We start from the raw sequence: 27,092 nt of genomic DNA, 5'->3' as shown, positions 1-27,092 counted from the left end.
CTGGTATTGCAATAGAGGGCATAACACACTACATACCGAGGAAAGTATGTCACTGTCGAAAATATTTTGCGTGTTTTTCCTTCAAACTTAGACGAGTCTTACTTAAGAAACTCAATCTACAGAATGTGTCAAATGGATCACACGCCAGCATTGCGTGCAAAAAAAAAAAAAAATACCGAGAATGCCGAGCACCGGCCAAACCTCTGATCAATCGTGAGAGAGAGGTCCACAATTCATTTATTCAGCAGAACTTGTCTCGGCACCCTGAAGAGTTCCGACGCTTCGCGCGCAGCCGCACTATACAAAAACACAGCGGACATAATGTCCTCTTGCTAGGTAATACAGAATATATTTCTGAACCCGATGATGTCTGCAATTTATTCGACACTCATTCTTCGTCTGTCTATTGGTTGCCTAAAAATCAACAGCTGAGTGGCAGCCCTTCACGATTTTGTAATAATTTCGCACCATCTGTTATTACGATTGACGACATTTTAGTTGCCATTAAGAAGGTTTCCTCAAAAGAAGTCTAGTGGCCACGATGGTATCCCATCTTTCATTGTAAAAGGCTATGCAGATATTTTTGCTCCCTTGCTTGTTCACATATTTACATTGTCCTTTTAACAATTTGAGTTCCTTAGCGCTTGGAAGAAAGGCGTTTTTTTCCTTTGCTATATTCTGGAAACCATACCTCTGCGGCTGACGACAGACCCATTTCTTTTCTACCGTCAATTTTGAAAGTATTTGGAAAAAAGTTCTTCACCTGCATATATATCATCTTCAAGCCCGTTATAGTTCGGAATCAGCATGACGTTATGAGCGGCCGTTCTGTTGTAACTAACATTGTCACTTCCCTGAGTGGCGTGCCACCGAGCGTCTGCTGTGGAGAAAATACAGATTCAGTCTGTTTTGATTGCCATAAGGCCTTTAATCGCGTCAGTCATAAAATCTTACTAAGCAAATGACTACTTCGCAAATTAGGTGTCTCCTACCGTTCGTGGTTTTCTGGCTATCTCCGAGGCAGAATAAACTGCGTTTCCCACGTGCGAGTAAAGACTCAATATATTTCGGTTCCTACCGGAGTGACGCATGGTTCAAAACAAGGTACTTTGCTTTTAAACGTGTTTGTAAATGACAATAAGGAGGTGATACAGAAATCCACTCTGTACTAGCTAGTTGACGATATAAACTATATCGCAATGTGCAATGTGAGTGCCTTGATGCAAAAAAAAGTAGTTGGGGTTCTGTGGATATTTACACAGCGTGTGGTTGGTCGGCCATTTCAAAGTTGTGACGAAATGGCTGACCAACGATACGCTGTATAAATATCCACACAACCCCAATCATGTTTTGCATCAGGTCACAGTCACATCGCACATTGCGACACAAGGTCTTGCTTTTTAACGTGTTTGTAAACAACATTCAGAAGGTGATACAGCCCTGATGCAAACTGACCCTGATGCTATGTGTGCATGGTGTGCAGAAAATCAGATCCTACTAAATCTCCGAAAAATTCAAGTCCTACCGTTCACACGCAAAATCCTGCCTGTTCTATTTGACTACCCATTTATGCTGTGTTTAAAAATTTACTCTATCCGACGCCAAAGTAAAGGTGTCGTATTGTGGCGTTTCAAAACTTACTCGCGCCTACTCGATGACGTCAGACATCGCGTTCTAGAAGCGGGTTGTTTACTCCGGTGTAATTACTGGGGCTACCATCCTCCATCGGAGGGTAAAGTCGGATCAAACCAAGTGTGTGACGTGATCTCTTCGCCGTCTGCTAGTCGTCTACCTTCTGAGCCGACCGCCGACAAAATTTTTTTGCTCCTTTGACTTCGGTGGCAGACGTTCGAAATGACAAAAAAAAAATGAGGTGCAGCCATTTATTTGTGGTTATTTAGATTTGCTCTTTTCAACGCAGAAATTGACTGTACACCACTTCTAGATCGTGCAACTTCCCAGGAAAGTGTACCTATCGTTATTATTAGAGTCTAAGCGTAAACAGGAGCTACTCTACATCCTCGTCCTCGATGTTGGAGGGAAATCCGTATTTTTATGTTCAACGCCGAAAATGCTTGAATGCAGTTGAGGATGTGGATGTATTTGTTTTTCCCTCAAAGTGTGTAAAATGAGAAAATAACGCTCGTAAAGCAGTGAAGGCTTAGGAGATATTATGTATATGAGCAGTCCTCAACCCTGCCTCATCTACCCCCCAAAGAAATCGCCAATAGCGGTCTGGAAATTCTGTCTGTGATATTTTCTAATGACACTCACGTGAAAGCGAACGTAAGTCATATATCACTGTATAGAAAGCCCCCTTTGCTGCACAGCTACACCCTGTAAAGTCAATTTCTCCAAAGCGTAATTGGTGCAAATTACGACGCGGTAGAAAGTATGGGATTAGGTTACCTGGACTAAACTTACAGCGATCGCACTGATTAATAAACACTAAATTTTTGATGTCTATCTTGAAGGAGCCAGTAATTTTGATCGCAATATACAGCCCAAAAGGAAGGCGGTTGATAGTATCGTGTCTTTGAGTGTTTTTTTGTGATCAAAAGAAATATTCAGCTATTTTCCGCCATTGCTGCTGTTTTCTTATTCCAGTATTTTGTGTTCTGGCAAATTCGAGAACTCTGTGGCATGTTCGAGAACTCTGTATCATGTTCAGGGTCAGAATGTTGTACGCGCTGAATCTTATACGCCGATGGTTCCAGAAACCCACGTGTGTACAAAAGGGGCTGCGCGTGTCGAGCAGGAGTCAGTATCGCCCCAGCGTTGGATCCTGCTCTTATGCCACTATCGACGCCCGCGACGTTCTAGTGTAATCTTCTGCTTCTTGTTTGTTTTTGGCAAAAATTCGTCCCAGTAAACGCTTATTTATTCTTGTTTATTTATTGTTGTTTTGCGCAAACATTCGTCCCATTATATGTTTATTTATTCGTGTTTCTTTATTTTTCTGTTGGTCACCACCCGTGACAATATCACGTAAGTTTGTGCTGTTGCTCTGCTCTTATGTTATGCTATATGAGTACAGGCTCTTCCCTCGCTATGCTGTTATGTTGCGTGCTACTTAGCCATGGTCTGTACGGTCACGTTTCTTGAAGACCATTTTTGTTTAGGGGGTTTTCATACTAAACAGAAGTGTAATCATAGTTATTTACGCATTTTAATTTTAACATTTTAAACAAAAATATATTTGTAATCATGTGTTATTTGTTCAGTTACATTTGTTTACGTGCGAAAAAAATCAAGTTTTCACAGATTATACTAAATTAAAAGGCGCCTTTGCAGACGATAACCTCAAACAGGTATAAAAATATAATAGTCAGTTTTTTGTGTAGTATTCAATATAGAGAACAATTTTCGGAATATTCGAATGCCGGACTACCCCTAATTATCTTTATGCTTCACGCACGAGTGCGTCATAGTTTACGAATTTTAACATTTAAGTGGATGTATCTTCGAATTTGTATTCTCAAATAGAACACTTTATCTTTGCCCTCGCGACTAGCAACCCGTATATAAATTATAGATATTCGTTTTATTGTTTTTAAAATACAAAATTTTCCAACACTTTTTTTTATCGGAAGAGCAGTTTTTGTGAGATCCATTATTCTCTGCTTAGTTCTGGAGATGCTGCAATAATTTTTATATTGAACACCAACGGATTTCCAATTTCCAGAGTTGATTAATTTACCACTACGGTGAGAGGCCTTCTCGATTTTAAGAAGCAGCACACATAAAAGGCATGCCAGTCTTTTTGTGTCTTCTTAGTGACGTTCAATTAGAGCCCTCACAAATCATTATGTCTTACGACCTCTTTGTGTTCAGTTATTTATCGTTAATTATTCTTCGACATGCCTTTTTATCTGTTCTGCAAATCGTTTCAAACAATAAACTAGACTCACTAGAAAGCAATGCATGAAGTATCGCTAAAGTTGTAGCAACCGAGTTGCGCTGCCATTTTGATGCTCATAGCTACACGGGCGCCGTTAGCCACGGTTACAATTCTGAAACTCAATTTTGTGATCTACAGATACGGTGGATTGAGGTGATCGAAGTAATTATTTGTTTTGCTGTTAATAGTTGTAGCAAGCAGAAAGACGGAAGGCACTTCTTGCGTCTTTTGTCGGGCAATGCGTGGAAAAATGCTCGTGAACCCTGGCAACTATATTTCTACGCCACATAGGAACCGTGCGGATCTAATTCAAGCCCCGACCAGGGCGCCCCTAGCGGCAAACGGGTCCGTTGCATCGGGCATCTTCTGCCAGTCGCTGCGTTGGTTGTGCGTTGTAGTGGGTTAGCGCTGTAATTTCTGAGATGGCTATTCCGCACCAAGAAAGCCGCAACAATTGCTGCGTGGTCGGCAAGATCGCGAACGGCACGAAGTACTACATCGTCCCTTCGAAGCCGTACGACGCGGAGTACTGCCCGACCTGGGTACGACTTGTGCGTCCATACAGGTTAGTGGTGTTTTTTACCTTCCAGTTCGCGCTTTCTTTAGGCTGCTGACGAATAATACAATTAACTTTTTTTCTCTTCTAGCGACGATGGAACAGCATCGACACCGACGGCAAAGTCTAAAGTATGCAGCAAATACTTCACCGGAGTCGAGAAGCGGAATGCGGTCGCCCTCCTAAGCCTACCGTTGGATGTTTCCATCAGCCTACAGGAAGATAGTAAAGAGAATCGCGGAACGGCGCGAAAAAAAATCGCCCAGTTATTGTCAAGCTGATTCAGAAATAAACGTACATAATTACCGCAGTCCACTCAACGCCAACAAAATTTTTTTGCGGGCGCGCTTAATTTTGTTTGCACAGTACGGCGCTCCGTGACATCCACTTGTCCGTCGAAACGGACCTCCTTCGCGTCGCACACACGGCCAGATTCATGAAAAAGTTTTCTCTTCGTCATATTGGCACCACGGAAGAAGCTTTATGGATTCGTAACCGCCTTAAACCCCGTCGCAAGCACCCCGGGAACACTGTCCGCTGTGCTGCTCATCGCCATTGCTTCCCCCCGATGATTGCACCGGCTACCGAAGAAGCTTTCCGGATTCTTAGTCGCCCACTGCCCTCTGTGCTGTTCGTTGCTATTACCTCGCGATGATTCTGAGCCGGCGGCACCGGCTTCCGAAGGAACTTTCCGAACTCGTAACTGCCTTAAATTCCGTCGTAATCACGACAGGGACACTGTCCGCTGTGCTGTTCGTCGCCATTCCTGCCCGATGCTCCTGCGGCGGCTACCGCCAGGTCGCGGCGAACAATAGGCGACCGCTGCGACACGGCCGGCTTGCTCGCTTCCTATGACGGCTGAAGTGTGGTGAGTCTACCCCCTTGAGAATTGAGGTGCTGTAGGTATACCCATCGCATTTAAAAACCAGTCACAAATATAAAGGAGAACATCGTCCATGAAAAATGGCAAAAAAAAAAAGTTGGAGCCACTTTTTTTTTCTTGGGCAACGTGACATTACAGGTAGAACGTATAGAACGTGTCTCATTCAGCGGGTTGCTGAATGTTTAAGCCCGGTGGCTGACCTTGTTGTTTTCGACATGGTCACGTTATGGCGGTACTCATGGTACAGCGGTCGGTACCATGGCTTTTCGCTTTTATTGCTCGGGCACCCAAACGACAGCAGCCATTAGTTGAGGCCGCATTGAACGAAACTCGCCGGGAGAATAACGTAAGCGGTTACGCCGTGTTGGCTTCCACGAACGCTGCAGCATGACGGTGACAGGTTGCCCGTTACGCCAGCGAGCAGAATGTTTGACGGTCGCGGCGCCTTTGCTTGGGAGAACTTTAAAAAAAATATTATAATTCTCTCAGTCGAAAAACACCAGTGTGTCTAGCCTGTTCAAATGCTTTCAATTGTGGGACTAATAGGTTCTGACAAAGATTGTTTTGGGCAAATTAAAGTGCAAAACAAAGCAACTTCTACTGTCCATTTCTCCTCTAAATCGTCCAGTTTGAATAGGGTTCTTTTATGAAGTGCGGAGTGGTTATACGTTACGAGATACATTTGTCCCTGCCCAAACAATATAAAACAGCTTATTACAACTATGGTGCGTAATATCAATTTCATCAATTTGTGCGAAACAAAATATTCTTTTTAATCTGTAGATTGAGAAACAAAAACGAATGGTGCACTAAATAACTCTGAGGCGTTCATGCATCCCGCAAAGACGTTAAAGTTTGTTTCTGTTTAAGTAGGTTGTCTATACAATTGAACCTAAACTCAGATTGAGAGGACCCCCCCCCCCCCCCCAGGATATGTTTCCTACTATACATAAGTGAATTATGTTTATAAAAAGTTTTTTTTTTTTTTGCTTGTTCGGAACAGTCGTTCAACACGGAATGACGTCGCACGATCGACATGACACACAGAAAAGCGTAAGATTGTTTTAATAATATGCGTCAACGCTAATTTTATAATTGGCCTTTCTCTCGAAAGCGTTAAATATGTATAGGAACTCACTCCGAACGATGAAGCACTATCGCTGAAAACGTTTTCGCAAACAAAGCCCACATTACACTAGCTTAATGTTGTTGGGGGAAAAAAAAAGAAGAACGGGGAGCACAGAATTTAAATTAGGTCCGACCCACTCAAAGCAGCCGCATTTTCAAACAGCACACAAAGTGCGCTCATCACATTATTGATTCTATGGTCTTTGTAAGTATGATAAAGCTGGTGTAAATATTTCATTAAATTTTACTGAGCGAAACTGTTCCCCAGACATCAGTCCTTTACGAAGTTTCCCTTTAAGCACCTTTGCCGCAAAGGTATGTGCAGCAATAAAGAAAGAAAACCACAGCTAGGTAGCATGATTTATGTCAATCTCCTAGATGAGGGTTCGATCCCCGTCAGGGTGTCTTTCTTGTATTTCTTCTAAATGTGTTCTATTTTCTCAAATAAATTACATGACTTTAAAACTCGTGTGATGCGCGGAAGTGTCGATGGAATCGTCAATTTTTCATGATAGTCCTGGAAAAGACTATGTGTGTTAAAAATTTAGCGAATATAAAACTAAAAAAACGAAATTTCTTCTGTAATTAAAACAAACATAAGTTGTACGTCTTAAGACTGCAGCAAAAGCCTGACCGACATAAAACAGCGCGCTGCGTCTGTGGACTTCTCGTTTCTCCCTTATCGCGCAGTTTGTAGCTTCTTTATGTTGACGTTCAATGCTCACAAAGGGTTTTTAGGCCAGAGGGTACGAAAACTTCCCGTCATTATCTGGGACGTTACGGAAGACGTACGAAGGGTGAAAATGCGCCTGGGCTGGCAGGCTTTGAAATCCGTGCCTCCGCTTGGGAGCCGCGAGCTCTGCCAACCAGGCCACGCACGCGACAATATGAGCCTCAAAAGCCCACCAGGCTTCTCCGTTGCATACTTGGAGGTTTATCAAGAACCTATGGCTGAGAATGGGATTGAAACACAAAAGTTAGGCTCCAGACTTCTAGCTTTTGGAAAAATACAGAAAAAACTTCTGACGTACTGCAGGCGCAGCAAAGTGCCAACGTTAGTGGGAAGTATATGTTGACTCGTGAGGCCTTTCAGCATTGCCTATTGCTTCTGTATCCCGTAAATGACAATATGCTGATTTAGTGGGCGCGCCTGTTTGTGCTAGCAGTAAATGCAAACGGAATGCAGGCAGAGCAATAACTAAACGCTAAAGGTGGGATTAGACACACACGCACAACCTATGACAATCACAATAAACATTTATAGTTGTAGTTGTAGCTATTTATTACAGGCCCCGCGGCACGGAAAACGGAACTGGGGCGCCATAAATTTGCATAAAGCTTTTTATTTATATATAGATTGCCACGTACCGCAAACTAATTGGTCAGCTGCCCATGCAAGAATAAAATTATTACACGTAAACCTATGACTTCACTTGATCTCCGTGTCAGTTGCTGCCATGCAAATTGAACCCTAATTTCTGATTGGTAAAAATATTTGATAAAGGTTGTGTATAGTTTCATTTTCTTTTGTACATGAACGCTTCTCAAGTGCTTCATAACATTTCAATGTTTTGTGTAACTCAACCACTGACTGGTAATGCTTTTTTGCACCACAACTCAGTATTCATCGCTGTGGTGTAGGTTTTCGGTTGATATTTAAATGGTTTGGAATATATTTCATGGGCAAACGCTTCAGTCACTATCCGTGGTTATGTTTCGTGTGTTGTTTCGTCTGGCCATGAGTATTCTTTTTTGGGCCACCGGTATCTTTTTTTCAGCCAAAACAAAATATTTTTCAGGTATAGTGCTTCTCGGTAGTCATGATCTTTAGCAGGTTTGTGAAGGAATTCCGGATATAAATTCTAGATTTACTGAAAATCTTAAAGACTTTAATCTACCCATCTGTATTTCCACTTCCTATTTCATAGAAAAATAACACACCCCAAGAAGCGTGTTACAAAACTAGTTTTAATGAACCATTTGTCACATCCAGACAAAGTCCCTTCAATATCTGGGTGTCGCCAAAATACCTACATCAACCATCCTCATGTTTTTCATGATCTCGTATCAAGGCACTCTGAACGACTCTCCCTGTACTAATACTTCAGGTCCTCGCTATTTCTCTATGCCGCAGACCAAACGATGTGTTGTAATAATTAATTATACAAACGGCTACGTTGGGTGGCACTTTGGTAAAACGCGTAGCTAGTCTAAACCACACATGGCTACATGTTTATTTTTATTTTAATGTCCCATTCTTGATATGCAACATCCTTGCGTCTCTTGTTTCCTTTTTTTTTTTGCTACGTATACTACCTTGTTACGGTGTTTTGTAAGCGAAGCATGTCGAAGAGCACAGCAATGGAAAGTAGGACTTACCTTTATGCGCATATAAAGCAACTCTCACAACATGAGGTGTATTTCAATTAGAGCACGAATACCCAATTAATTATTAACTACCGGTCCTTGTCACTAAGAGATAATGTACATTAATAATGATGTCGCAACACAGTATCGTCGCATGCTAGGCCATGTTGTCGGCATTAGCTATCTGAATATGCTCGTCACGTGGTGGTAAACAAAGCCATGCAGTATCTTTGCATTGCTAATAACCAGAGACATCTAAAAATCAATTACTCTGCGGAGTCCCTTGTATTTACCGTGTTTGCCACACGTGAAGAACACCAACTTGCATAAATCGCTCCAAACAATTTCGTATTTGAAAGAAAAAGCTTGAAATAATTATTTAGATAAAAAAAAACAAAAAAAAAATGAAGTCATGCACTTAAAATAGGTTTTCATTTGTGCTGCATAGAAGGGGATATCATATCAAGCCCTCAATTGGCCGTTACATTCCTTGTGGCATGTGGATTTTGTAACTGTTTTTTTTTTCTAATATGACTATATTGTCGTATTTAAGACATCAAATTCGACATTCGTTTCACATATGGCTCTTCCGAAAGTGAAACTCTAGAAAAAATGCATATCGCAGGATTTGTTCCACATTGGTCTTCAAGCCAGTATGCTTGGTGCTATCCATGTGCACCTCCGGGAACGCACTTTTCGTGTGAAGCGTGGGGCAATTATTTCTAAAGAATTCTCGCAAAACAGTGAAGTCGCACAAGGCGGTGTGCCTAGCGTCACATTTTTATCGTAAAACTAAATTCAATTGCTCGTATTATATCAATATTTGTTCAGTACTCACTCTATGTTGATGATGTACAAATTTCAGTCACATCTTGTTATCCGTCCATTTGTGAACGTCGACTTCAACTTGCGATCAACAATTATGTCAAAAGGGCAGATATCAAAGGTTTTAGGTTACCTCCTCAGAAAATGGTTTGTGTGTGCTTCTTTCTTCGTCGGGAAATTTCACTTGAGCCTTTTTTAATTATGTGTAAAGTTCCTTTTGCACTAAAGAACGAACACAAGTCTTTACGTCTTGTATTTCACTCGAAAACGACTTTCATTCCACATGTTAAGAGCCTCAGAATGAAATGTGTGAAATCACTTAATATACTAAAGATCTTGTAGCACGTGCCCTGGAGGCTGATCGGTGTTTTTTATTGCGCATCTAGCGTTTGGTCGTACGCTCCCGACTTGATTATGGCTGTATTGTGTACGGCTCCGCGCTAACATTGGTTCTCAAGATGCTGGATCCCATCATCATCAGGGGCTCCGACCAGTCAGAGGTCCCCGCATTTTCAGATCCTGCTCCTACCTATCGTCTGCAAAAAACGGAGATCTTGATGGTGTGAAATGCACATTGCGGATCACTGTGGACGCTTTAAAGGGGTTACGAAACGATATCGTGCTGAGATGTTCATGACTTAGCAGAGGCGTACTCGTCCTACCTGGCCCAAGTATATTCATACAGACCGCCACTGATTCAAACGCTTCTTCGCCGCGGTGAAATTGCGAGGATAAAAGGGGACGCTTTGTTTCAGTCTTGCCTTTGCAAAGCTTGACGACGTAATTGTGGAATAGAAACCACCCACCTGATGACAATCGAGCGCGGTTCATAGATTTGACACTAGAACTGCGGGAGAACTCGACTTCGGCTCGTAACAGTCAATGACTCGGCGGAAACTTGGGTAATGGCTCGTGTCCAAACACTGCGGTGATTAGAATAGCCGAATTCTAACAATGCCTGGAGCTCAGCCAGCGGTTCTCTAGTTGCCGACCCAGACCGTGGCTATGATTAAAGTTGGCGGCATAGAATAGGGACCAGGCCACGTGGCCCCTTGTTCTAGCTCTGAGTTAAGGGGTTAAACGGTGCTCATATTTCTCGAATTTATTTGGCACTTGCTTTTTCTTAAAAGAAAAACTAAGGCATGTTTATTCGGTTACTTACGTCAGGGAGTGATTCCGAGTTGTATTTATCGAAAGTGCAAAAATTGTTTCATGGCCCCATTAATATAGCCAACGTAGTAAATTCGTTAGGATTCTCCGCTAAGTCGCATTCAGGACTAACTCCACGAACGAGCCATACTTCCGTTGACAGGCTCTGCTTTTTAGATGCCCGTTACGTGGCGGCATCCCAACGGTGATAACAAAGTCCTGGTAGGCACGTAAATCGTGTTTCAACGGTTCACATTATCGTGTTTTCGTCTATTTAAAAAAAAAAAAAACGACAGATGCGTGATCGTTTAGGTTTATTTAGAAAGTCATCGAAAACAAGCTTCCAGGTTTGCCAAAAGGTGGCGCCAAACAGCTGAAGTAAAGTGTCATTCTCAATCATTCTCCTAAAGCAAATGTGTCTCTTCGGACACATTTGCTTTAGGAGAATGTTACAACATGCTGTGGATATCCCATAGACGTCGCTCGAGCAGCCTGGTTTGGGTTAGGTTGCACCCGTAAAAAAGGCACCGATTTCGATCAAAAGTCACTCTGATGATGCTATCGAGAGCTGGAAAAGCGCAAAGATAATTTCATAGCGTTATAAAACTAAAAAAAAATATTTACGTCGTATTTATGGGAGCGCGAAACCTAGGGCCAATTTGCAAGTTCCATAAGGCAATCTGCTCGTTGAAGCCGTAACATGGCGCTATCGGTAAACTCTAGAAGTGTAGTGTTGAGTAAAATGATATCAAAAGCATTGTTAGAAAGGGAAACGTTATTTATTTCCGCGTTTTCATTTGGATTTCAACCATAGAAGCTTCCGTGCCCGCCGTAGAATCCGAGCCCGCCGTATCTGCTGTACAGTCCTTCATCACGCAGACTGCTTCCGTATCCGAGCCCGTAGCCGGCGTAGCCGTCGCATTTGCCGGCTACGCAGCCGCCGTAGCTGCCGTGGCGGGCGTGGCCGCCGTCGCCGCCGTAGCCGGCGTAGCCGCCCTAGCCTTCCTAGCAGGCGTAGCCGCCGTAGCCGGCGTGGCCGGTGTAGCAGCCGTAGCCGCCCTAACCTTCCTAGCTGGCGTAGCCGCCGTAGCGGGCGTGGCCGCCGTAGCCGGCGTGGCCGGTGTAGCCGCCCTAGCCTTCCTAGCTGGCGTAGCCGCCGTAGCGGGCGTAGCCGCCGTAGCCGGCGTGGCTGGTGTAGCCGCCGTAGCCGCCCTAGCCTTCCTAGCTGGGGTAGCCGCCGTAGCCACCGTAGCCGGCGTAGCTGGTGTAGCCGCCGTAGCCGCCCTAGCCTTCCTAGCTGGCGTAGCCGCCGTAGCCGCCGTAGCCGGCGTGGCCGGTGTAGCCGCCCTAGCCTTCCTAGCAGGTGTAGCCGCCGTAGCCGGCGTGGCCGGTGTAGCAGCAGTAGCCGCCCTAACCTTCCTAGCTGGCGTAGCCGCCGTAGCGGGCGTGGCCGCCGTAGACGGCGTGGCCGGTGTAGCCGCCCTAGCCTTCCTAGCTGGCGTAGCCGCCGTAGCGGGCGTAGCCGCCGTAGCCGGCGTGGCCGCTGTAGCCGCCGTAGCCGCCGTAGCCGCCCTTGCCGCCCTTTTGGAGGCTCCGAGCACGCCGGCAAGAGCCACGATGAGGATAGTCAGACGAAGCTGCAGGAGAATTCCATCATGAGTTTAACAAGTTACAATGCGACGTTTTTGAACTGATATTCAAGTCTACATTTTTGCATACAGTGGCCTGTATTTTGTTTTCGTATGCGATTTAAAAAAAAGTTCGGGCGGATATTGCCGCGCGCAGGGCCGAACAAGCAGCACTCGGTCACGCAATGCTTCAAGGCGTTGCGTTTCTTTTACTCGGGGCGTAACTTTTATTATTTCGTCTTAGTTTCTTGTTCTCGAAAGTGTCTGTACATTCTTAACCCGAACGCGCGTTGCTTGAAACTTCGGGGCCGACTTGTTGCGATGCCGATGCACACTAGATAAGGAGCTGCCCGTGGCCTTGCAGGGTCAGTCTCGCTCTCACTTCCTGTTACGCCGCGAAATTGCTGCCCGCTTTTCTGCTGTATTGACGCTGGTTCTTTGTTTTGTTCGGCACTATTTTGCTAACTAAACCTTTCTTTACAGTTCATTATTTATCGCATTTCGCCTTAAACCTGTTTTACATGCAGCGACTGTGCGAAAAACACTCGGTGCTACAGCCGACGCTTCGAGTGCTATCGCAATATTTGGTTTCACATGCTCCAACAACAGCCCAATTTCTGGCGGCGCAGCCGGCTCTTCTAGTTGCAGCGGACACGGACGCGACGCATTTCACTCTGCCTAAAATACAACAAAAGAAGTTGTAATAAACACACATGTTTTACGAATACAACATGTTACTAAAACTCTCTAAAAATTAAACACTAAACCAAAATCTTTTAGGTGCCTAAATTTATTTTCAAATACGCAGCTATCGCGGATGAAAGCTGGCTAATGAACGGCTGGTGGACGAGAAAGCGATGGCACCGACTTTGCGACAAAATACCACCTTGGTGGAAAGCAGTTGCAGAGCCGCTGCGACAGTGCGACTGTGATTTTAACCGCACATTTGCGTCAAGTCGCAGCATGTGAAACAGCCTTTACTCCGTAACAACATTGACTTGTAGAGACACGTATAATTAATAATGAGGTAAAAATGTAATAGCGCAAAATGAACAAGACAAGAGAATAGACAAAAGGGACACCTGGACTGTCTACTTTCTTGTCTTTATTCTTTTCGCGCTATTTTATTTTCTATTTAAAAATGCACCAGTGTTCTACAGCCGCTTCCGTTCCGGGAACACGTTCCGGGAACACTTTCAGGGAACACGCTCCCGGAACGTGTTCCTCTTAGGAGGAACGCCGCTGTTCCGTCTTGCGTCGATGGAACTGGGACGAAAACTCGCTACATTTTCGAGAAAACGGCAGGAGGAACGGCATTGCTTATTTATTTATGTATTTAACTGCAGATTTGCCCGACTTCATTAAGCGTTTAGGCTTTCTCTTATCGTCCATTTCAACTTCTCATTTCAAGGGATGGGGAAGTTTCGGAGGGATCATCGAAAAAAAAAACGGGAACAAATGTGATCGTCCCAACTGGACACGTAGTTTTATGCGAATATTTTCACTTTATTTATTTATTTTATGTCTGGATTATCCAGTACAATATTTTATTAAAATGAGCAAATGTACCATTAATTTAACAGCACGTTCCAATCTTACAAATGGGACGAGAGCGTTCCTTGCGAACCACTGGAACTTGTGACGGGAACCCATTCTACGATTCAGAAAGAACGAGGAACATGATTTTATTCCCGTTTTCGAGGAACGTGTAATACAGTGATACTCACCAACTAGCACTTTAGGGAATGGTCAGAAATACAAGTTAAAAGGTCCGCGTGCACACGGCCAAGCAGATCCCTCTTCATACCGTATGTTTTTTATGTGAACGTTTCCCTTTTATGTTTTGAAGTCTCTGATGAGACGGTCGACGCGCGACAATATTTAAGAGTAAATTTGTATGCGTTTTTCAATTACTATGTTTCCGTGTTATCGGATAAATCCGAAAAAATCCGAAAAAACTCGCGCCGTAAAATTGCCGCCAAGAAAAACTAGAAAATTCCAGGTCCCACAAAATATAAAAATGAAAAAGGCGGTATTTTTCAAATACATTTTATAAAATCACATTATCACTGGTCCTGAGAGGAGCGTGTTAGTTTCCTTTCACACTTGGATTACTGGCGAAAATGGGTTACCTTTTAGCTCGTTCAGGTTTGTTGTCTTGGTCACGACTAAAGCCATTGTTTAGGTTTCTAGTCTGGGCCACACTATATGGGTGGGTCTCAAGAAAACGAGTGGTACAGTTTTTTTTAACAGTGATAGCTATGAACGCGCATATTTCAATGGATGGGAGAGTGCAGCTGAAGCTCCCATACTTTCCAGCGACCACGTCCAGGAGTTTACATATTTGAAAGAATCGACTGTTATTGAAGCAACACAATTTTGCAGTGTCTGTCGTGGGATAGTTAGCATTGCCAATAGTAATGCGCTAATGCCAAGTGCAGCTGATTAAATAGTATTCGATAAAGGCGAGTTTTGAAATATGTAAGGTACGTTTATGTCCGGACTTTTAATTTCTATTTGAAATGAGGAAAAATTGTCAACAAATTAAAATTTGGCTCCGAATTTTAGAAAATTGAAAAACTAACAAAATAAACTCCGATAAGCCCGGTTTTTTTAGCGGAAAATAAACTCCGAATCAGCAAACAATTTTGTTTGTTGTTTCGCAGTGAGATACTCGACATTTTTTTATTGTGTAAAGTTGCTATGTCATTGTCCACTAACGGAAAACGAGAGGATCGAGAATGAGATTTTTCTATTTCTTATACTGCTTAAAAGAGCGGATTGCGTTTTGTTAGATTTAATCGTGCGGTCTCCCATCATGTCTAAAATAAAGTAATATATGGATCATTATTGCTATAAGCAAAGAAATAGCAATTTTTAGATTAAATGCTTCTATACGAATATCTCAGCTCTCATCCTTAGTAAGTATGAAATACAAGAACGTTCATAGTTTAGTCCCTCACATAAATGTAACAGTCGAAATTCAATATGGCGTTTTGAGGCTCTCAAGGTCTATGAATTGCGAGATTGCATCTGTATTTTTACGCTGATTTCTGGATCCTTCTTCGTCAATTAGTGTATTTACAACCTTTTAAGTTAAAATGTCAATGATAAATTGAAGTGGCAAGTCTGCATTGTAGTTCAATATCTTTCTAAATCTTTTATACTGAATTCAGTAAATAAAATGTATGTGAAAACGTGTCGTTTAAAAGTAAAAATAAAGAAAAATATGCATCTATAAATAAAGGAGCTTAAAGCACCGTATATAAGTTAGAAAGCAGCATATAAAAAACTAATGCCTCTCACCAGAGCCGTCATGGTTTTCAGTAGGTTGGTTTCTTTGGATGCTCTTGGCTGAAGTGTGAAAGTGCCCGTGTGCTTTCGGTGAGCTTGCGCTGTTTTATATAGCAAAATGAGCCTGGCGGTGGACTGCGAGGTGTCTTCATATTCAGCCACGTGTATGTAAATTTACAATAAAAAATAAAAAAAAGACACGGTTTATAATGAAAATGCAGACATGTAGTCTAGACGTACTCTGTAGTAGTTAAAATGTAATTAATATGCAGATAGGTAGGGTGGTCCTCGGTGGCTATGCTGCGACACAGTCAAATCATCCACTCGCTTTCGCTATGCAGGTGTTTTCCTCCGTCATCACAGGCGTGCTGCTTTCTGCCCTACTGTGCCTTCCCGAGCGTCTTCTCGGAATGTGTGCCTACGTTCCATGCACCCGATACCGCTGACTGCCATCTGTCCTCCCATTGCGTGACGGCTCGTGTGTCACCTCCCTCGACCAGACATGTACAGTCAACTCATTCACTCGCTTCCTCTATGCAGGTGCTTTCCTCCATCATGCCACGTGCGCTGCTTTGTGCCGTACTGAACCTTCCAGAGCGTCACCTCAGAATGTGTGCCTACTTGCTATGCACGCGATACCGGTGACTCATCTGTCCTCCCACTGCGTGACAGCTCGTGCGTCAACGTCAACTCCCTCGACCGGAAACTACACTATCGAACAGACATGCACGCAACGCGTTACAAGTGATGAGTTACCTTTACCTGTTAATATGTTTGGTAACAAGTAACGTATTCACTTACTTTTCTAGAAAAGAAACGGCTAAAGTATTTAGTTACTTTTAAGGCCAAGTAACGAGTAACGGTATCTGGTTACTTTTGAGGAGTAATATGTACAAAACCGCTTAAACGGCCTCCTTTTTATTCTAAACTGAGTATGCGTCTATTGCGAGAATGATTGGTGCGCAACCCAAAAAACAACGAAAAGTAAGACAGTACAGCAAAGTATAACGCTGAACACGTCCATCGAACAGTTCGATTGACGTGTCCCGCGATAAACGTCGCTCAACGAAACTCTACAGCTCGGAATGTCCTTCACCCAGCGAATACAATGAGATTCGTTGGTTGAACCTTCTAGAATCGAGTACGGACCGAATGTAAACCCTGATGTTGCCAACGCGGGAAGGCACACAAGCCGGTGTCAACTTCGCTCTTTAGAAGTAGAGAGAACACAAGAGAAATTGAAATCCCAGATCTACCAGCTCTTGCTGAAGCACAACACCGCCGTTCCTTCGAGAGCGTCGGTAGAACGTCTCTTCGTCATTGCCGGAGATGTATTTTCAAGAAAGCAGGGAAACATAACTGTTGAATACTTCGGGAGGCAGTTACTGCTTAAGTACAACGACTGCTAAACAACAAACAATAAACCATAAAACAAACCATTACAAAAACAAACAAAACAACAACAACAACAAAAACAACCTTGCAATCTGATCTCGAGACGGCACGTGCTGATACCACTCAAAGAGCGCATATGGTCTTCGGGTTGAACGCCCGAATGGACGATGCTGAAAACCGTTCACGAAGAAATGATTTATTATTTTACTTTGTTTCTGATCATGCCCAACATGAGACTTATTTCTGTTCAGTCCGAAGAAAGAGTAGTTCAGTTATGGTCTGATCACCTTCATGTGACCCTTGAACCTAGAGATATAGAGTGAGCTCACCGTCTCGGCTATCACACAAACGGACGCTGTCGCCCATTAATCGTGAAACTAACGTTCTCTAAAACTAGGGAGGCTATTCTTTCGAACGGCTGTAAGTTAAAGGGCACCGTTTTTAGCGTTGGCAAAGATTTCTCGTGCCCCGTCCAAAACGCCCGGAAGCACTTAGTTACATTTGCTAAAAACAAGGCAGTCTCCCATTATGGCTACCCTACAAAACACTCTTCATTGGCAAACAACATGATATGTTTGACGAGCAGTCATGAACTGTAAAAAAATTTCATAACAATCATCAGTGTATCGGTGACCTTTTAACTGTTCTCAATTCACCCCTGGTGTAAATACTTCCTTATTTGTTATATCTACCAACACCCGGAGCTTCCTTTCAAAACGGGATCTTGTTTCTAATCTCGCCTCGTCGTCTCGCAGCAATATATTACTACTAACTGAAACATAGTTAACTTCCGACCTTACTGATGCTGAAGTCCTGGCTGACTTGGCAAATGTTCACCTCTATTGAAATTATCGTTAAGGCGCGCGAGCTGGAGGTGTACTCATCGCCGTTAGCAAGCAGTTGTCCTGTTCTCTCATTACTATTCCACGTGATATTCAAGCATTCTGGCTCATCTGTCGGGCCTCTTCCCGCACAGTTGTACTGGGCATCTGCTACAAACAACCAAATTATAGTACCGACTTTTCCTTTAAAATAAACGACCAACTATGTCAACACTCCCTAGAGTACTCAAATGCACAAATTTTTCCTTTGGGTAACTTCAATATTCCAACTATTAATTGGACTGACTTATCGCCCATAACTGCAAGCAACTCAGAAGCCAGAGAATTCATTGAGGATTGTCTCAATTTTACTCTCATCCAGATGGTAACAGAACCTACGCGCGTCGCTAGTGAATCTACAAACATTTTAGATCTCATATTAACCATTACCCTGACAGTCTATTATCCATAAACTACCTTCGAGAAATTAGTGACTACAAAGTTATTCATGCTGTCTTTGAGCTTACCCCTTCAAAAATTCATACCGAAAAGAAAACAATTCGCCTGTACAATAAAGAAAATTAGGAAACAATAAATAACGAGCTGAACACCTTTCTCCAGTTTTTTGAATTGACATTTCACAACCGGTCAAATTATAAATATTGTTTGATTGTTAAAAATACGACCAACGTACCAGCAAATACTTTCAACCCCTTGTTCAGTTTCCATGTAGATCAACAAAAACCGAGGTTCACTAAATCCCTCAAAAGATTAAACGATAGAAGAAAAAAAAACATGTCTTCCACCCAGCCAAGCAGACGACTGGCCCTAGTCCATGGGGAAAATATCACGCGGCTGAGCATGCATATTGAACCGCAATCCGAAAGGCCAAGTACTTGTTTTTTCTCGTGGGCATAACCAAACATGTTGATAAAAACGCCCGAAAATTCTGGCAAATAATAAACCCTCAGCAAATGCACACTGTTTTCATTACCAATAAACCGAGAAAACTTGTGAATTATGCTGAATGTGCAAATGTCTTCAACCCTACGTTTTCATCCGCTTTCACTGCAGAATCGGAAGTGTCATTTACGATGTTACCTAACACCGAATGTCCAATATTTCCCTAACTTTTTTTGCTGATGTTATTGCGTCAGTAATTGATAACATCAGTCTGTAATCATCAGCCGGCGTAGACAAAATCAATTCCTAATTTCTGAAATAATACTAACCACATCTCTGCAGCATATTTGTGTTTCTTACTTTCTCTCTCACTTTCAACATGTAACATACCGGAAGACTGGAACAAGGGAAAGGTCGTTCCCGTCCACAAATCAGGTAATAAAGAATCCACATTAAACTACCGCCCTATCTCTCCAACGAGCTTGCCTTGCAAAATTATGGAACACGTCATTTTCACTCAAGTCTTGCATTTTGTGGACTCGATCAACTTCTTCCATCCGTCGCAGCACGGTTTTTGTAAAGGATTTACCTGCGAAATTCAATCAGCTCTCTTTCTTCATGATCTTCACATTAATCTCGACTCTAACATACAAACTGACACAATTTGTTTAGATTATTCAAAAAGCATTTGACAAAGTACCTCCTAAGCCCTTGGTACTAAAACTTGATCAGTTAAACTTAGACCCTGATATCTTAAGATGGATTAAATCATTTCTTAAGAACCACTCCCAATATGTCCTAGTTAATAACAAGACCCCTAATCTTCAAATTCAACTTTCAACTTCGAATTTATTGTTTCTTTCCAGGGGAAAGGGAGAGAGAAAAAAAAGGCAGACTTTTGTCGCTTGACAGCGTTTCTCCTCCCCACCAGCAACAGCAACGAGAGAAACTATTTTACATACTAGTGACCTGTAGAACAAGGTTTACATAATAACAAAACATGCAACAAATAAGAAAAACAAATTTACAGACATCACGAACATTTCTTGCAGGTCGGAGGTCCCATCAAGAATAGGCACAAATAACACCAGAGAAACAATGAAAGAATATTCTTTCTGCTCAAACTCATCAAATTCGTGCCCAGTCTATGTGTTTTGTTTATAACATTAGGCAAAGAGTATTGCAACATCTGGAGGCCGTAGCCTGTTCTCGAGCGAGGCGTTGACCATGTGCCAACACAACGGCCTGCATATGCAGGCACTCTCCGCTTCATATTGGCGATTGATAGAAAAACAAGTTGATTTTGCCTTACAGACGTTTGATATGTTAGAAGAAGTTTATAATTATAACACTCTGTAATTGGAACTATATGAAGGTTTTTTAAAAGTTGTGATATGTGAGCGTTGAACTCCTCATTACACATAACTCGAATTATTCTCTTCTGGAGAACATACACGTGATGCATATTTGTAACCGTTGTGCTACCACAAACAAGGAAGCAGTAATAATAGCAAGAGTAAAGGAGGGAGTTATAAAGAAGAATTAAGACCGAAAGCGGTAATATATGACGGGATTTATAAATAATGCCCACAAGTTTTGAAAGTCTGCCAGCTATGCTTTGTACTTCGGCGTCCCAGCTCATGTACACCAAGAACCTTAACATTTTGTACAAAGTCAATATTGTACATCTTGTACAAAGTCAATACAAAGTCACATCGGGCGTCCCCCAAGGATCTGTACTTGGGCCCCTTTTATTTTTAATATATCTTAATGCTTTAACGCAACCCTTGTCCTGTCTTATTCGCATGTTTGCAGACGACTGCGTCATCTACCATTCAATCACTAATGTATCAGACCAATCTGCCGTCCAAAACGACCTTAACTAAGTGCTGCAATGGTGCGACCGCTGGCTAATTTCCCTTAACTCTATTAAATGTAAAGGTATGCCCTTTCAACGCCGCCGTAATCCTCTTTTTTTTCCCTATACCGTAAATACCACCACCGTAGAATTAACCGAATAGTATAATTACTTTGGTGTCACCCTTCGCAGCGGTGTATCTTGGCGTGCCCATATTACTAACATCACCTTATCTGCTAACAAAACCCAGAGATACCTGAAACGTCAACTGCACCACGCCCTTCAGGAAATAAAACTACTGGCATACAAATAACTAATAATATTGTTACAATTTCTGCTTTCCTTTTTAACTGGTTTAATCACCGCACAGAGAGGTCCGACATCTTCGATGGCTGTCTTCCAACTGCCTCGCGCACACGCACGAGCACGACGAGCGTTCCCTTCGTCGCGTGCCGGTTGCTTCTCTTATATGTTTTTTGTTCAGCCCGCACTCAGCGTCTCCGCTACACTATCCCCCTCCCAACCTTTGAAGACCGAGCAAGTCCTACAGAAGTCCCTGATACAAACACAGCCGGTCGCGGTGGACCACGAGGGCCCGTGATCTATCCTTGCGACGTATGCGATAGACCACATCACTGAGACGTTTGATGACGATGAAAGGTCCTTGCCAGTTACGCTGCAATTTCGGAGACAGTCCTTTTTTGCGAATCGGGTTGTAAAGCCATACTCTTTCCCCTGGAGAGAACGGGCGCGTTGTGACGTGCGCGTCGTACCGGGCTTTCATGCGATCCAAGCCGCTCGCCAAACGCTGTCGAGCAAATGCGTGCACCCGCTCGAGGTTTGTTCTCAGTTCGCCTACGTAGGACGCAGGGTTTGTGGTCGGCTCTGATGCTCGTGGAAGGGCTAAATCACAGGGCATGCGAAGGTCATGACCGAAGAGCATTGTGGCAGGCGTATAGCCAGTGACCTCATGAGCAGACGTGCGATATGCATACAAAAACAAAGGCACGATGCTATCCCAGTCATCTTGCTGATCACTGACGAACATGGACAGATGTTGTAGGATCGTTCGATTCATCCTCTCGACTAAACCGTTTGACTGCGGGTGGAGAGGCGTCGTTCTTGTCTTTTTGATGTTGAACATTTCGCAGACTTCTTGGAACACCCGAGATTCGAAGCTCCTGCCTTGGTCCGAGTGGATGCTCAGGGAAACTCCATACCGTGTAATCCAGTTTGTCACCAGAGCGTCGGCGATTTCGGAGGCGGTCGGGCTCGGTATAGGAATGACTTCCGGCCACTTCGTGAAATAGTCAACAATGACCAGCAGGAACCTGTTGCCAAGCTTAGATCGAGGAAACGGTCCAAGCACATCAATGCCGACGCGTTCAAAAGGTGCTCCCGTGACATGTTCTTGAAGCGGTGCTCGCTGTTTTACGTGAGGACCTTTCCGTGAGACGCACATGTCACATAGACGGCACCATTGCTTTACGTCATTATGGCACTGTAGCCAGTAGAAGCGCTGCCGAATCTTTTTCAGGGTGCGGTTCACGCCGAAATGTCCTCCTTCAGGGCTTGTGTGCAGCTGGTGAAACGCTTGAGAGCAGAGTCTTCGTGGCAGCACCAGTTGCCATACAACAGAGTTGCCCGCAGCGGACTCCCAGCGTCGGTAAAGAACACCGTCGCGCAGCAGCAAAGAGTCCCATTGCGCCAAGTAACTCTTGAGGGCCGGAGACAGCCGAGATACTTCCTTAGGAGGGGGCCTGTTATTCTGTCTCTTCCATCTTACCAATGGGCCGATGTCCGGGTCGTCAAGTTGAGCGTTTCGGAGCTCTTCTGGCGTCCACGCTTCGTAGTCGCAGGGTAGGTTGGTTAGTGCGTTAAGCGCGTCGAAGCTGCGCTTTTCAATGCTCAAGCACTGCTTGCACTTTTCACTACATGGCCTACGAGAGAGACCATCGGCATTGGTGTGCTTTGAGCCGGAACGATGTTGTATGTCGAAGTCGTATTCATGCAGGCGTTCCAGCCAGCGGGCGACCTGACCATCAGGTGTCTTGAAGCTCATCATCCATGTCAGCGATGCGTGGTCGGTTCGAATAACAAACTTCCGGCCCAGTAGATAGTGGTCAAAATGGGTGATGGCTTTGATGGTGGCCAGCAACTCCCGTCGGGTGGTGCAATAATTGCGTTCGGGCTTCGTGAAGACCTTGCTATAGTAAGCAATGACGCGTTCTTGTCCGTCCTGCTCTTGTGATAAAACTGCGCCGATTGCCGAGGCGCTGGCGTCGGTGTCAAGAATGAAGCGTCCAGTCTCCTTCGGATACGCAAGTGTTGGCGGAGACGTGAGGGCTGTTTTGAGCGTCTCAAACGCGCGCTGGCATTCCGAGGACCAGACGAACTTCGCTTTCTTCTCAGTCAGAGCATACAAAGGCTTGGCGATGTGAGCGAAATCGGAGACGAATCTTCGATAGTACGATGCCAGTCCAATGAAGCTCTGCACGTCCGTGGTGGATCTCGGGGTTGGCCAATCAACGAGAGCAGAGAGTTTCCGAGGGTCTGTGGAAACGCCATCCACCAAAATGATGTGGCCGAGGTATTCCACTTGCCTTGTAAACAGCGAACATTTCTTCGGTGTGAGCTTCAGGTTCGCATTTTGCAGGCGTGAAAAAACCAAGTTTAGATTCGCCAGATGGTCTGTGACTGTCTTGCCGAAGACGATGATGTCGTCAAGGTATACAAGGCAAATAGTGCCTATGAGCTCGTTCAAGACCGATTCCATTAGCCTCTGAAATGTAGCTGGAGCATTGCAGATTCCAAATGGCATTACTCTGAACTGATACGAGCCGATACCTGTGGTGAAGGCGGTCTTCTCGCGGTCTTCTGGTTGCACCGGGACCTGCCAATATCCGCTTTTGAGGTCGAGTGTCGAAAACCATGTGCACCCAGCGAGGGCATCCAAGATGTCATTAGTCCGAGGAAGTGGAAAAGAGTCTTTCTTAGTGACGTCGTTGAGTTTTCGATAGTCTATGCAAAATCGAGTTGTACCGTCCTTCTTTGTCACTAGCGTAACTGGTGATGACCAGGGGGAACATGCTGGTTCAATCACGCCCTGTTGAAGCATTGTCTTCACCAAGTCGTCGACGTGAGACCTCTGTGTGAGAGGAATGCGCCGAGGGGGTTGTCGAATGGGAGAAGCCTGTCCTGTCACAATCCGGTGTGTCGCCACCGATGTCAGCCCTATATCTGCGTCTCCCGTGCTGAAAAGGCTTGTGAATTTTTCAAGCAGCTGGCAAAACCTCTCAGCATCAAGTTTATCGAGACAAGCAGACGCGCCTTCGTATAATGGTAATACGTGCGCAGCTAGCTTGATAGAGGATGTGCGAGGACAGATATACGGGAGGGTGTCGTTTATTGGCAACCCAGTGTCGTAGAGGACCGTCACTTTGGCGGCGCCTAGGGGAATCGAGTCAGTTCCGAGATGCAGCAATCCAGCGTTGAAATCGAGCACGCACTTGTGTGCTTTGAGGAAATCGACCCCAGGATGCACTGCTCCTCGATAGCGGCAACGACAACAGGCAGCGAAGCGTGAAAGCTACCCACGGTGAAGGGTACAGTTGTGGAGCCTAGTACGGCTACCATGTCTCCCGTTGCGCTTTGCAGAGCATAGCTGTCAGAGCTTTGTGGAACAGCACGATTCGCTTTCATCAAAACTTCCGGTCTAATTACCGAGGTTGTAGCTCCGGTATCAACAAGTGCGCGTACCGAAACTCCGTCGACGACGCCCTGAAGGTAGATACATGTAAGTGGTGCTGTCAGGACACGCGTTGATGTGATTATCCGCGGCGATGTTGCTGTTGGGTTCCGGCTGCTGGGGTGATACGTGGGACATTGTGCCCGCGTGTGGCCCTGCTGATGGCAGTTCCAGCAAACTGGGGCTGGAGGCGCATGTGTTGCTGTTGTCGGGGCTTGCGGCTGCGTAGGAGGCCTCAGAACCGTAGATCGTGATGCTTGTCGAGCAGCTTCTATCTCCAGCGCGCCCGTGTGCGCTGCTCGGAGAGTCTTGGGGCGTGCTAGGCGAACCGCATCCTGCACCTCAACGGAGGAGATGGCGTCAATGAACGCCATGGTTGCCACAGCGTCAATTGTGTCTTGTGGGCAACCAGGAAATGCAAGATGGGCGAGGCGCTCGATGTCGTCGGCGACTTGAGAAACTGTCTCGGTTGCAGACTGACGACGGTTGCGAAGTTGGGCGTGATGAAGAAAGCGGAGGGGTCCTTCCCCGTAGCGCTCGTTCAGTGCCGCGACCAAGGCTTCGTAGGAATCGCGGGTGTCGGGTGGTAGGTAGTGTAGTACTGTCAAAGCTGGTCCGGTTAGATGGGCGGCCAAGGCTTGTGCCTTTTGAGCCGGAGACCATTGGTTAGCGTCAGCAATGAGCTTGAACTGGGATACGTAAGGCGCCCAAGGAACGGTACCGTCGAATGTCGATGGCTTGAGACGCAGGGTTGAAAGTCGGGTAGCGTTCTGAACCGGGGGGCTTGCGGTGCGCTGCTCCTCGAGTTCAGGGAATCGAGACTCCAAGCGGTGAAAACGTTCAGTCATGGAGGCAGTGAAGTCCTGAATGGATGATGCCATAGTTTGGAGAAACAGGCTCTCTCGTCGAGCGTAGGACGCTTCGGCTTGTTGGAGCCAGCTTTTGAAGAGGGCCATGGGTTCGGACGCTGTCGGGTCTGAAGAAGCGAGATTTTCGGCGCCGGTAGTTGCGGTGTGGTCCCCTTCGGGACTGGTAGGAGGTTCCATTGCCCGGGGAAGGCGTCGGCCCGAACGGAGCTCCACTTCTGACACCAGTGTTACAATTTCTGCTTTCCTTTTTAACTGGTTTAATCACCGCACAGAGAGGTCCGACATCTTCGATGGCTGTCTTCCAACTGCCTCGCGCACACGCACGAGCACGACGAGCGTTCCCTTCGTCGCGTGCCGGTTGCTTCTCTTTTATGTTTTTTGTTCAGCCCGCACTCAGCGTCTCCGCTACAATATCAAAGCCTGAATATACATCCGCCGTCTGGGACGCTCAGCAAATATACCTCATCAACGCACTTGAAGCAGTTCAAAATCGCGCTATAGATGCATTCATTTTTCATACTCGTACAATATCAGCGAATCGCCCCTGACAGCTGAATCCGGTTTACTTAGTCTCACTTGTCGTCGCCGCACCGTCACTCTACGTTTGTCTCACAAATTATTTAATTCCCTCCTCTGTATCTCACGTTACATCGTACCTCCCACACGCGCATATCAGCGCACCAGTCATCTTCTGCAGGCTGCTCGCCCACGCGCCCGCACTGCCATTTTTTTTTCCGCGTCGTTCCTCTCCCGTGCAGTTTCACACTGGAACAACTGTCCCCACCACATTGCTGCCATCACCTGCCCATCAACCTTCCTCGAAAATTTTACCGATCATCTCTCATCTGAAGACTAGCACCTATACTCGATTATTCCGTAACGCCACCCCTTATGTAATACCCCCTAAAGGGGGTATTAAGGTAATTAAGTGAAGTGAAGTAAAGTAACGTGTTTTTAAAGCGTTTTTTTTTTCATAAAATGTTCGATATGACTATGATCACATGGGTAGGGAGCGGTCAAGAAGTAAGTTTCGAGCAAAAAATATAGTTTTTAGAGTTTGCTTGTGCCTTACAGTCTAGAGCGGTATATTATTGCGTCTGACAAAGCCGTAAATGAATTAAGTGCCTTTATATCAAAATTAGCTGGAATATTCTATGCGGAGGGCAAGTTTGTCTGCTTCTTTCGCAGGGGGTACTGGTGACGTCAGAACGCCGAGCCCTGATTGGCTGATCGCGACCCCCCACCTGAGCGTCGTCTGCTCCTTTGCAACGTCGTCTGCTCGCAACGTCGTCTGCGTCTCTCTTACCTTTCCTGGGACTTGTCTTACGCCAAAAATGTGCGTAAGACAAAACTTAAGAACAATTTCATATTCACGCAACGAAATTTTCGTAAGTTCTGCGCAGGTTACGACCAAATTCTACGACAGCTCCGAAGCTGTCTTACGGACTTCTTACGATCAAATCAGCATGGCCGACAGCGTCGCGGTCGCGACGACCCACGGACGTTTATTTTTCTACGTGCGCTTCTCACGCGTCCCGACTTCAAGCAGCAAGAAAAAAGTAAAGAGTACTTGAAACAGACCACGACGAACAAGAACGATGGTTCCACAAACACCCGGTAAAAGCTCCGACGGCCACGATTCCACCGAACGCGACCAAGCGAGCGCGGCAGTTAGGCCTAGCAGGCACTCCGCGACTCGGCGACCGTCTGCCCACGACCGGCTGGCTCGCTGAATGGAATATGCCCGCGCGAGCCTTGTGAACCCTT

At 45.0% G+C, this 27,092-nt stretch overlaps 1 protein-coding gene across 1 annotated transcript; it reads right to left on the bottom strand.

Annotated features, from left to right (window-relative positions):
• Positions 1–11,686: 11,686 nt before the first annotated feature.
• LOC120842037 (ice-structuring glycoprotein-like) lies at positions 11,687–25,502 on the bottom strand. The gene is made up of 2 exons (XM_040213055.3): positions 24,786–25,502; positions 11,687–12,446 (listed from the first exon to the last, which is right to left on the bottom strand). Exons 1-2 carry the CDS (start codon positions 25,500–25,502, stop codon positions 11,739–11,741), a joined length of 1,425 nt encoding a protein of 474 aa, XP_040068989.1. The 3' UTR covers positions 11,687–11,738.
• Positions 25,503–27,092: the final 1,590 nt, after the last annotated feature.

Source organism: Ixodes scapularis, unplaced genomic scaffold (assembly GCF_016920785.2).
Source record: "Ixodes scapularis isolate PalLabHiFi unplaced genomic scaffold, ASM1692078v2 PGA_scaffold0__279_contigs__length_252992795, whole genome shotgun sequence".
Lineage (NCBI taxonomy): Eukaryota > Metazoa > Arthropoda > Arachnida > Ixodida > Ixodidae > Ixodes > Ixodes scapularis.
This window is presented reverse-complemented; position numbering and strand designations above follow the sequence as displayed.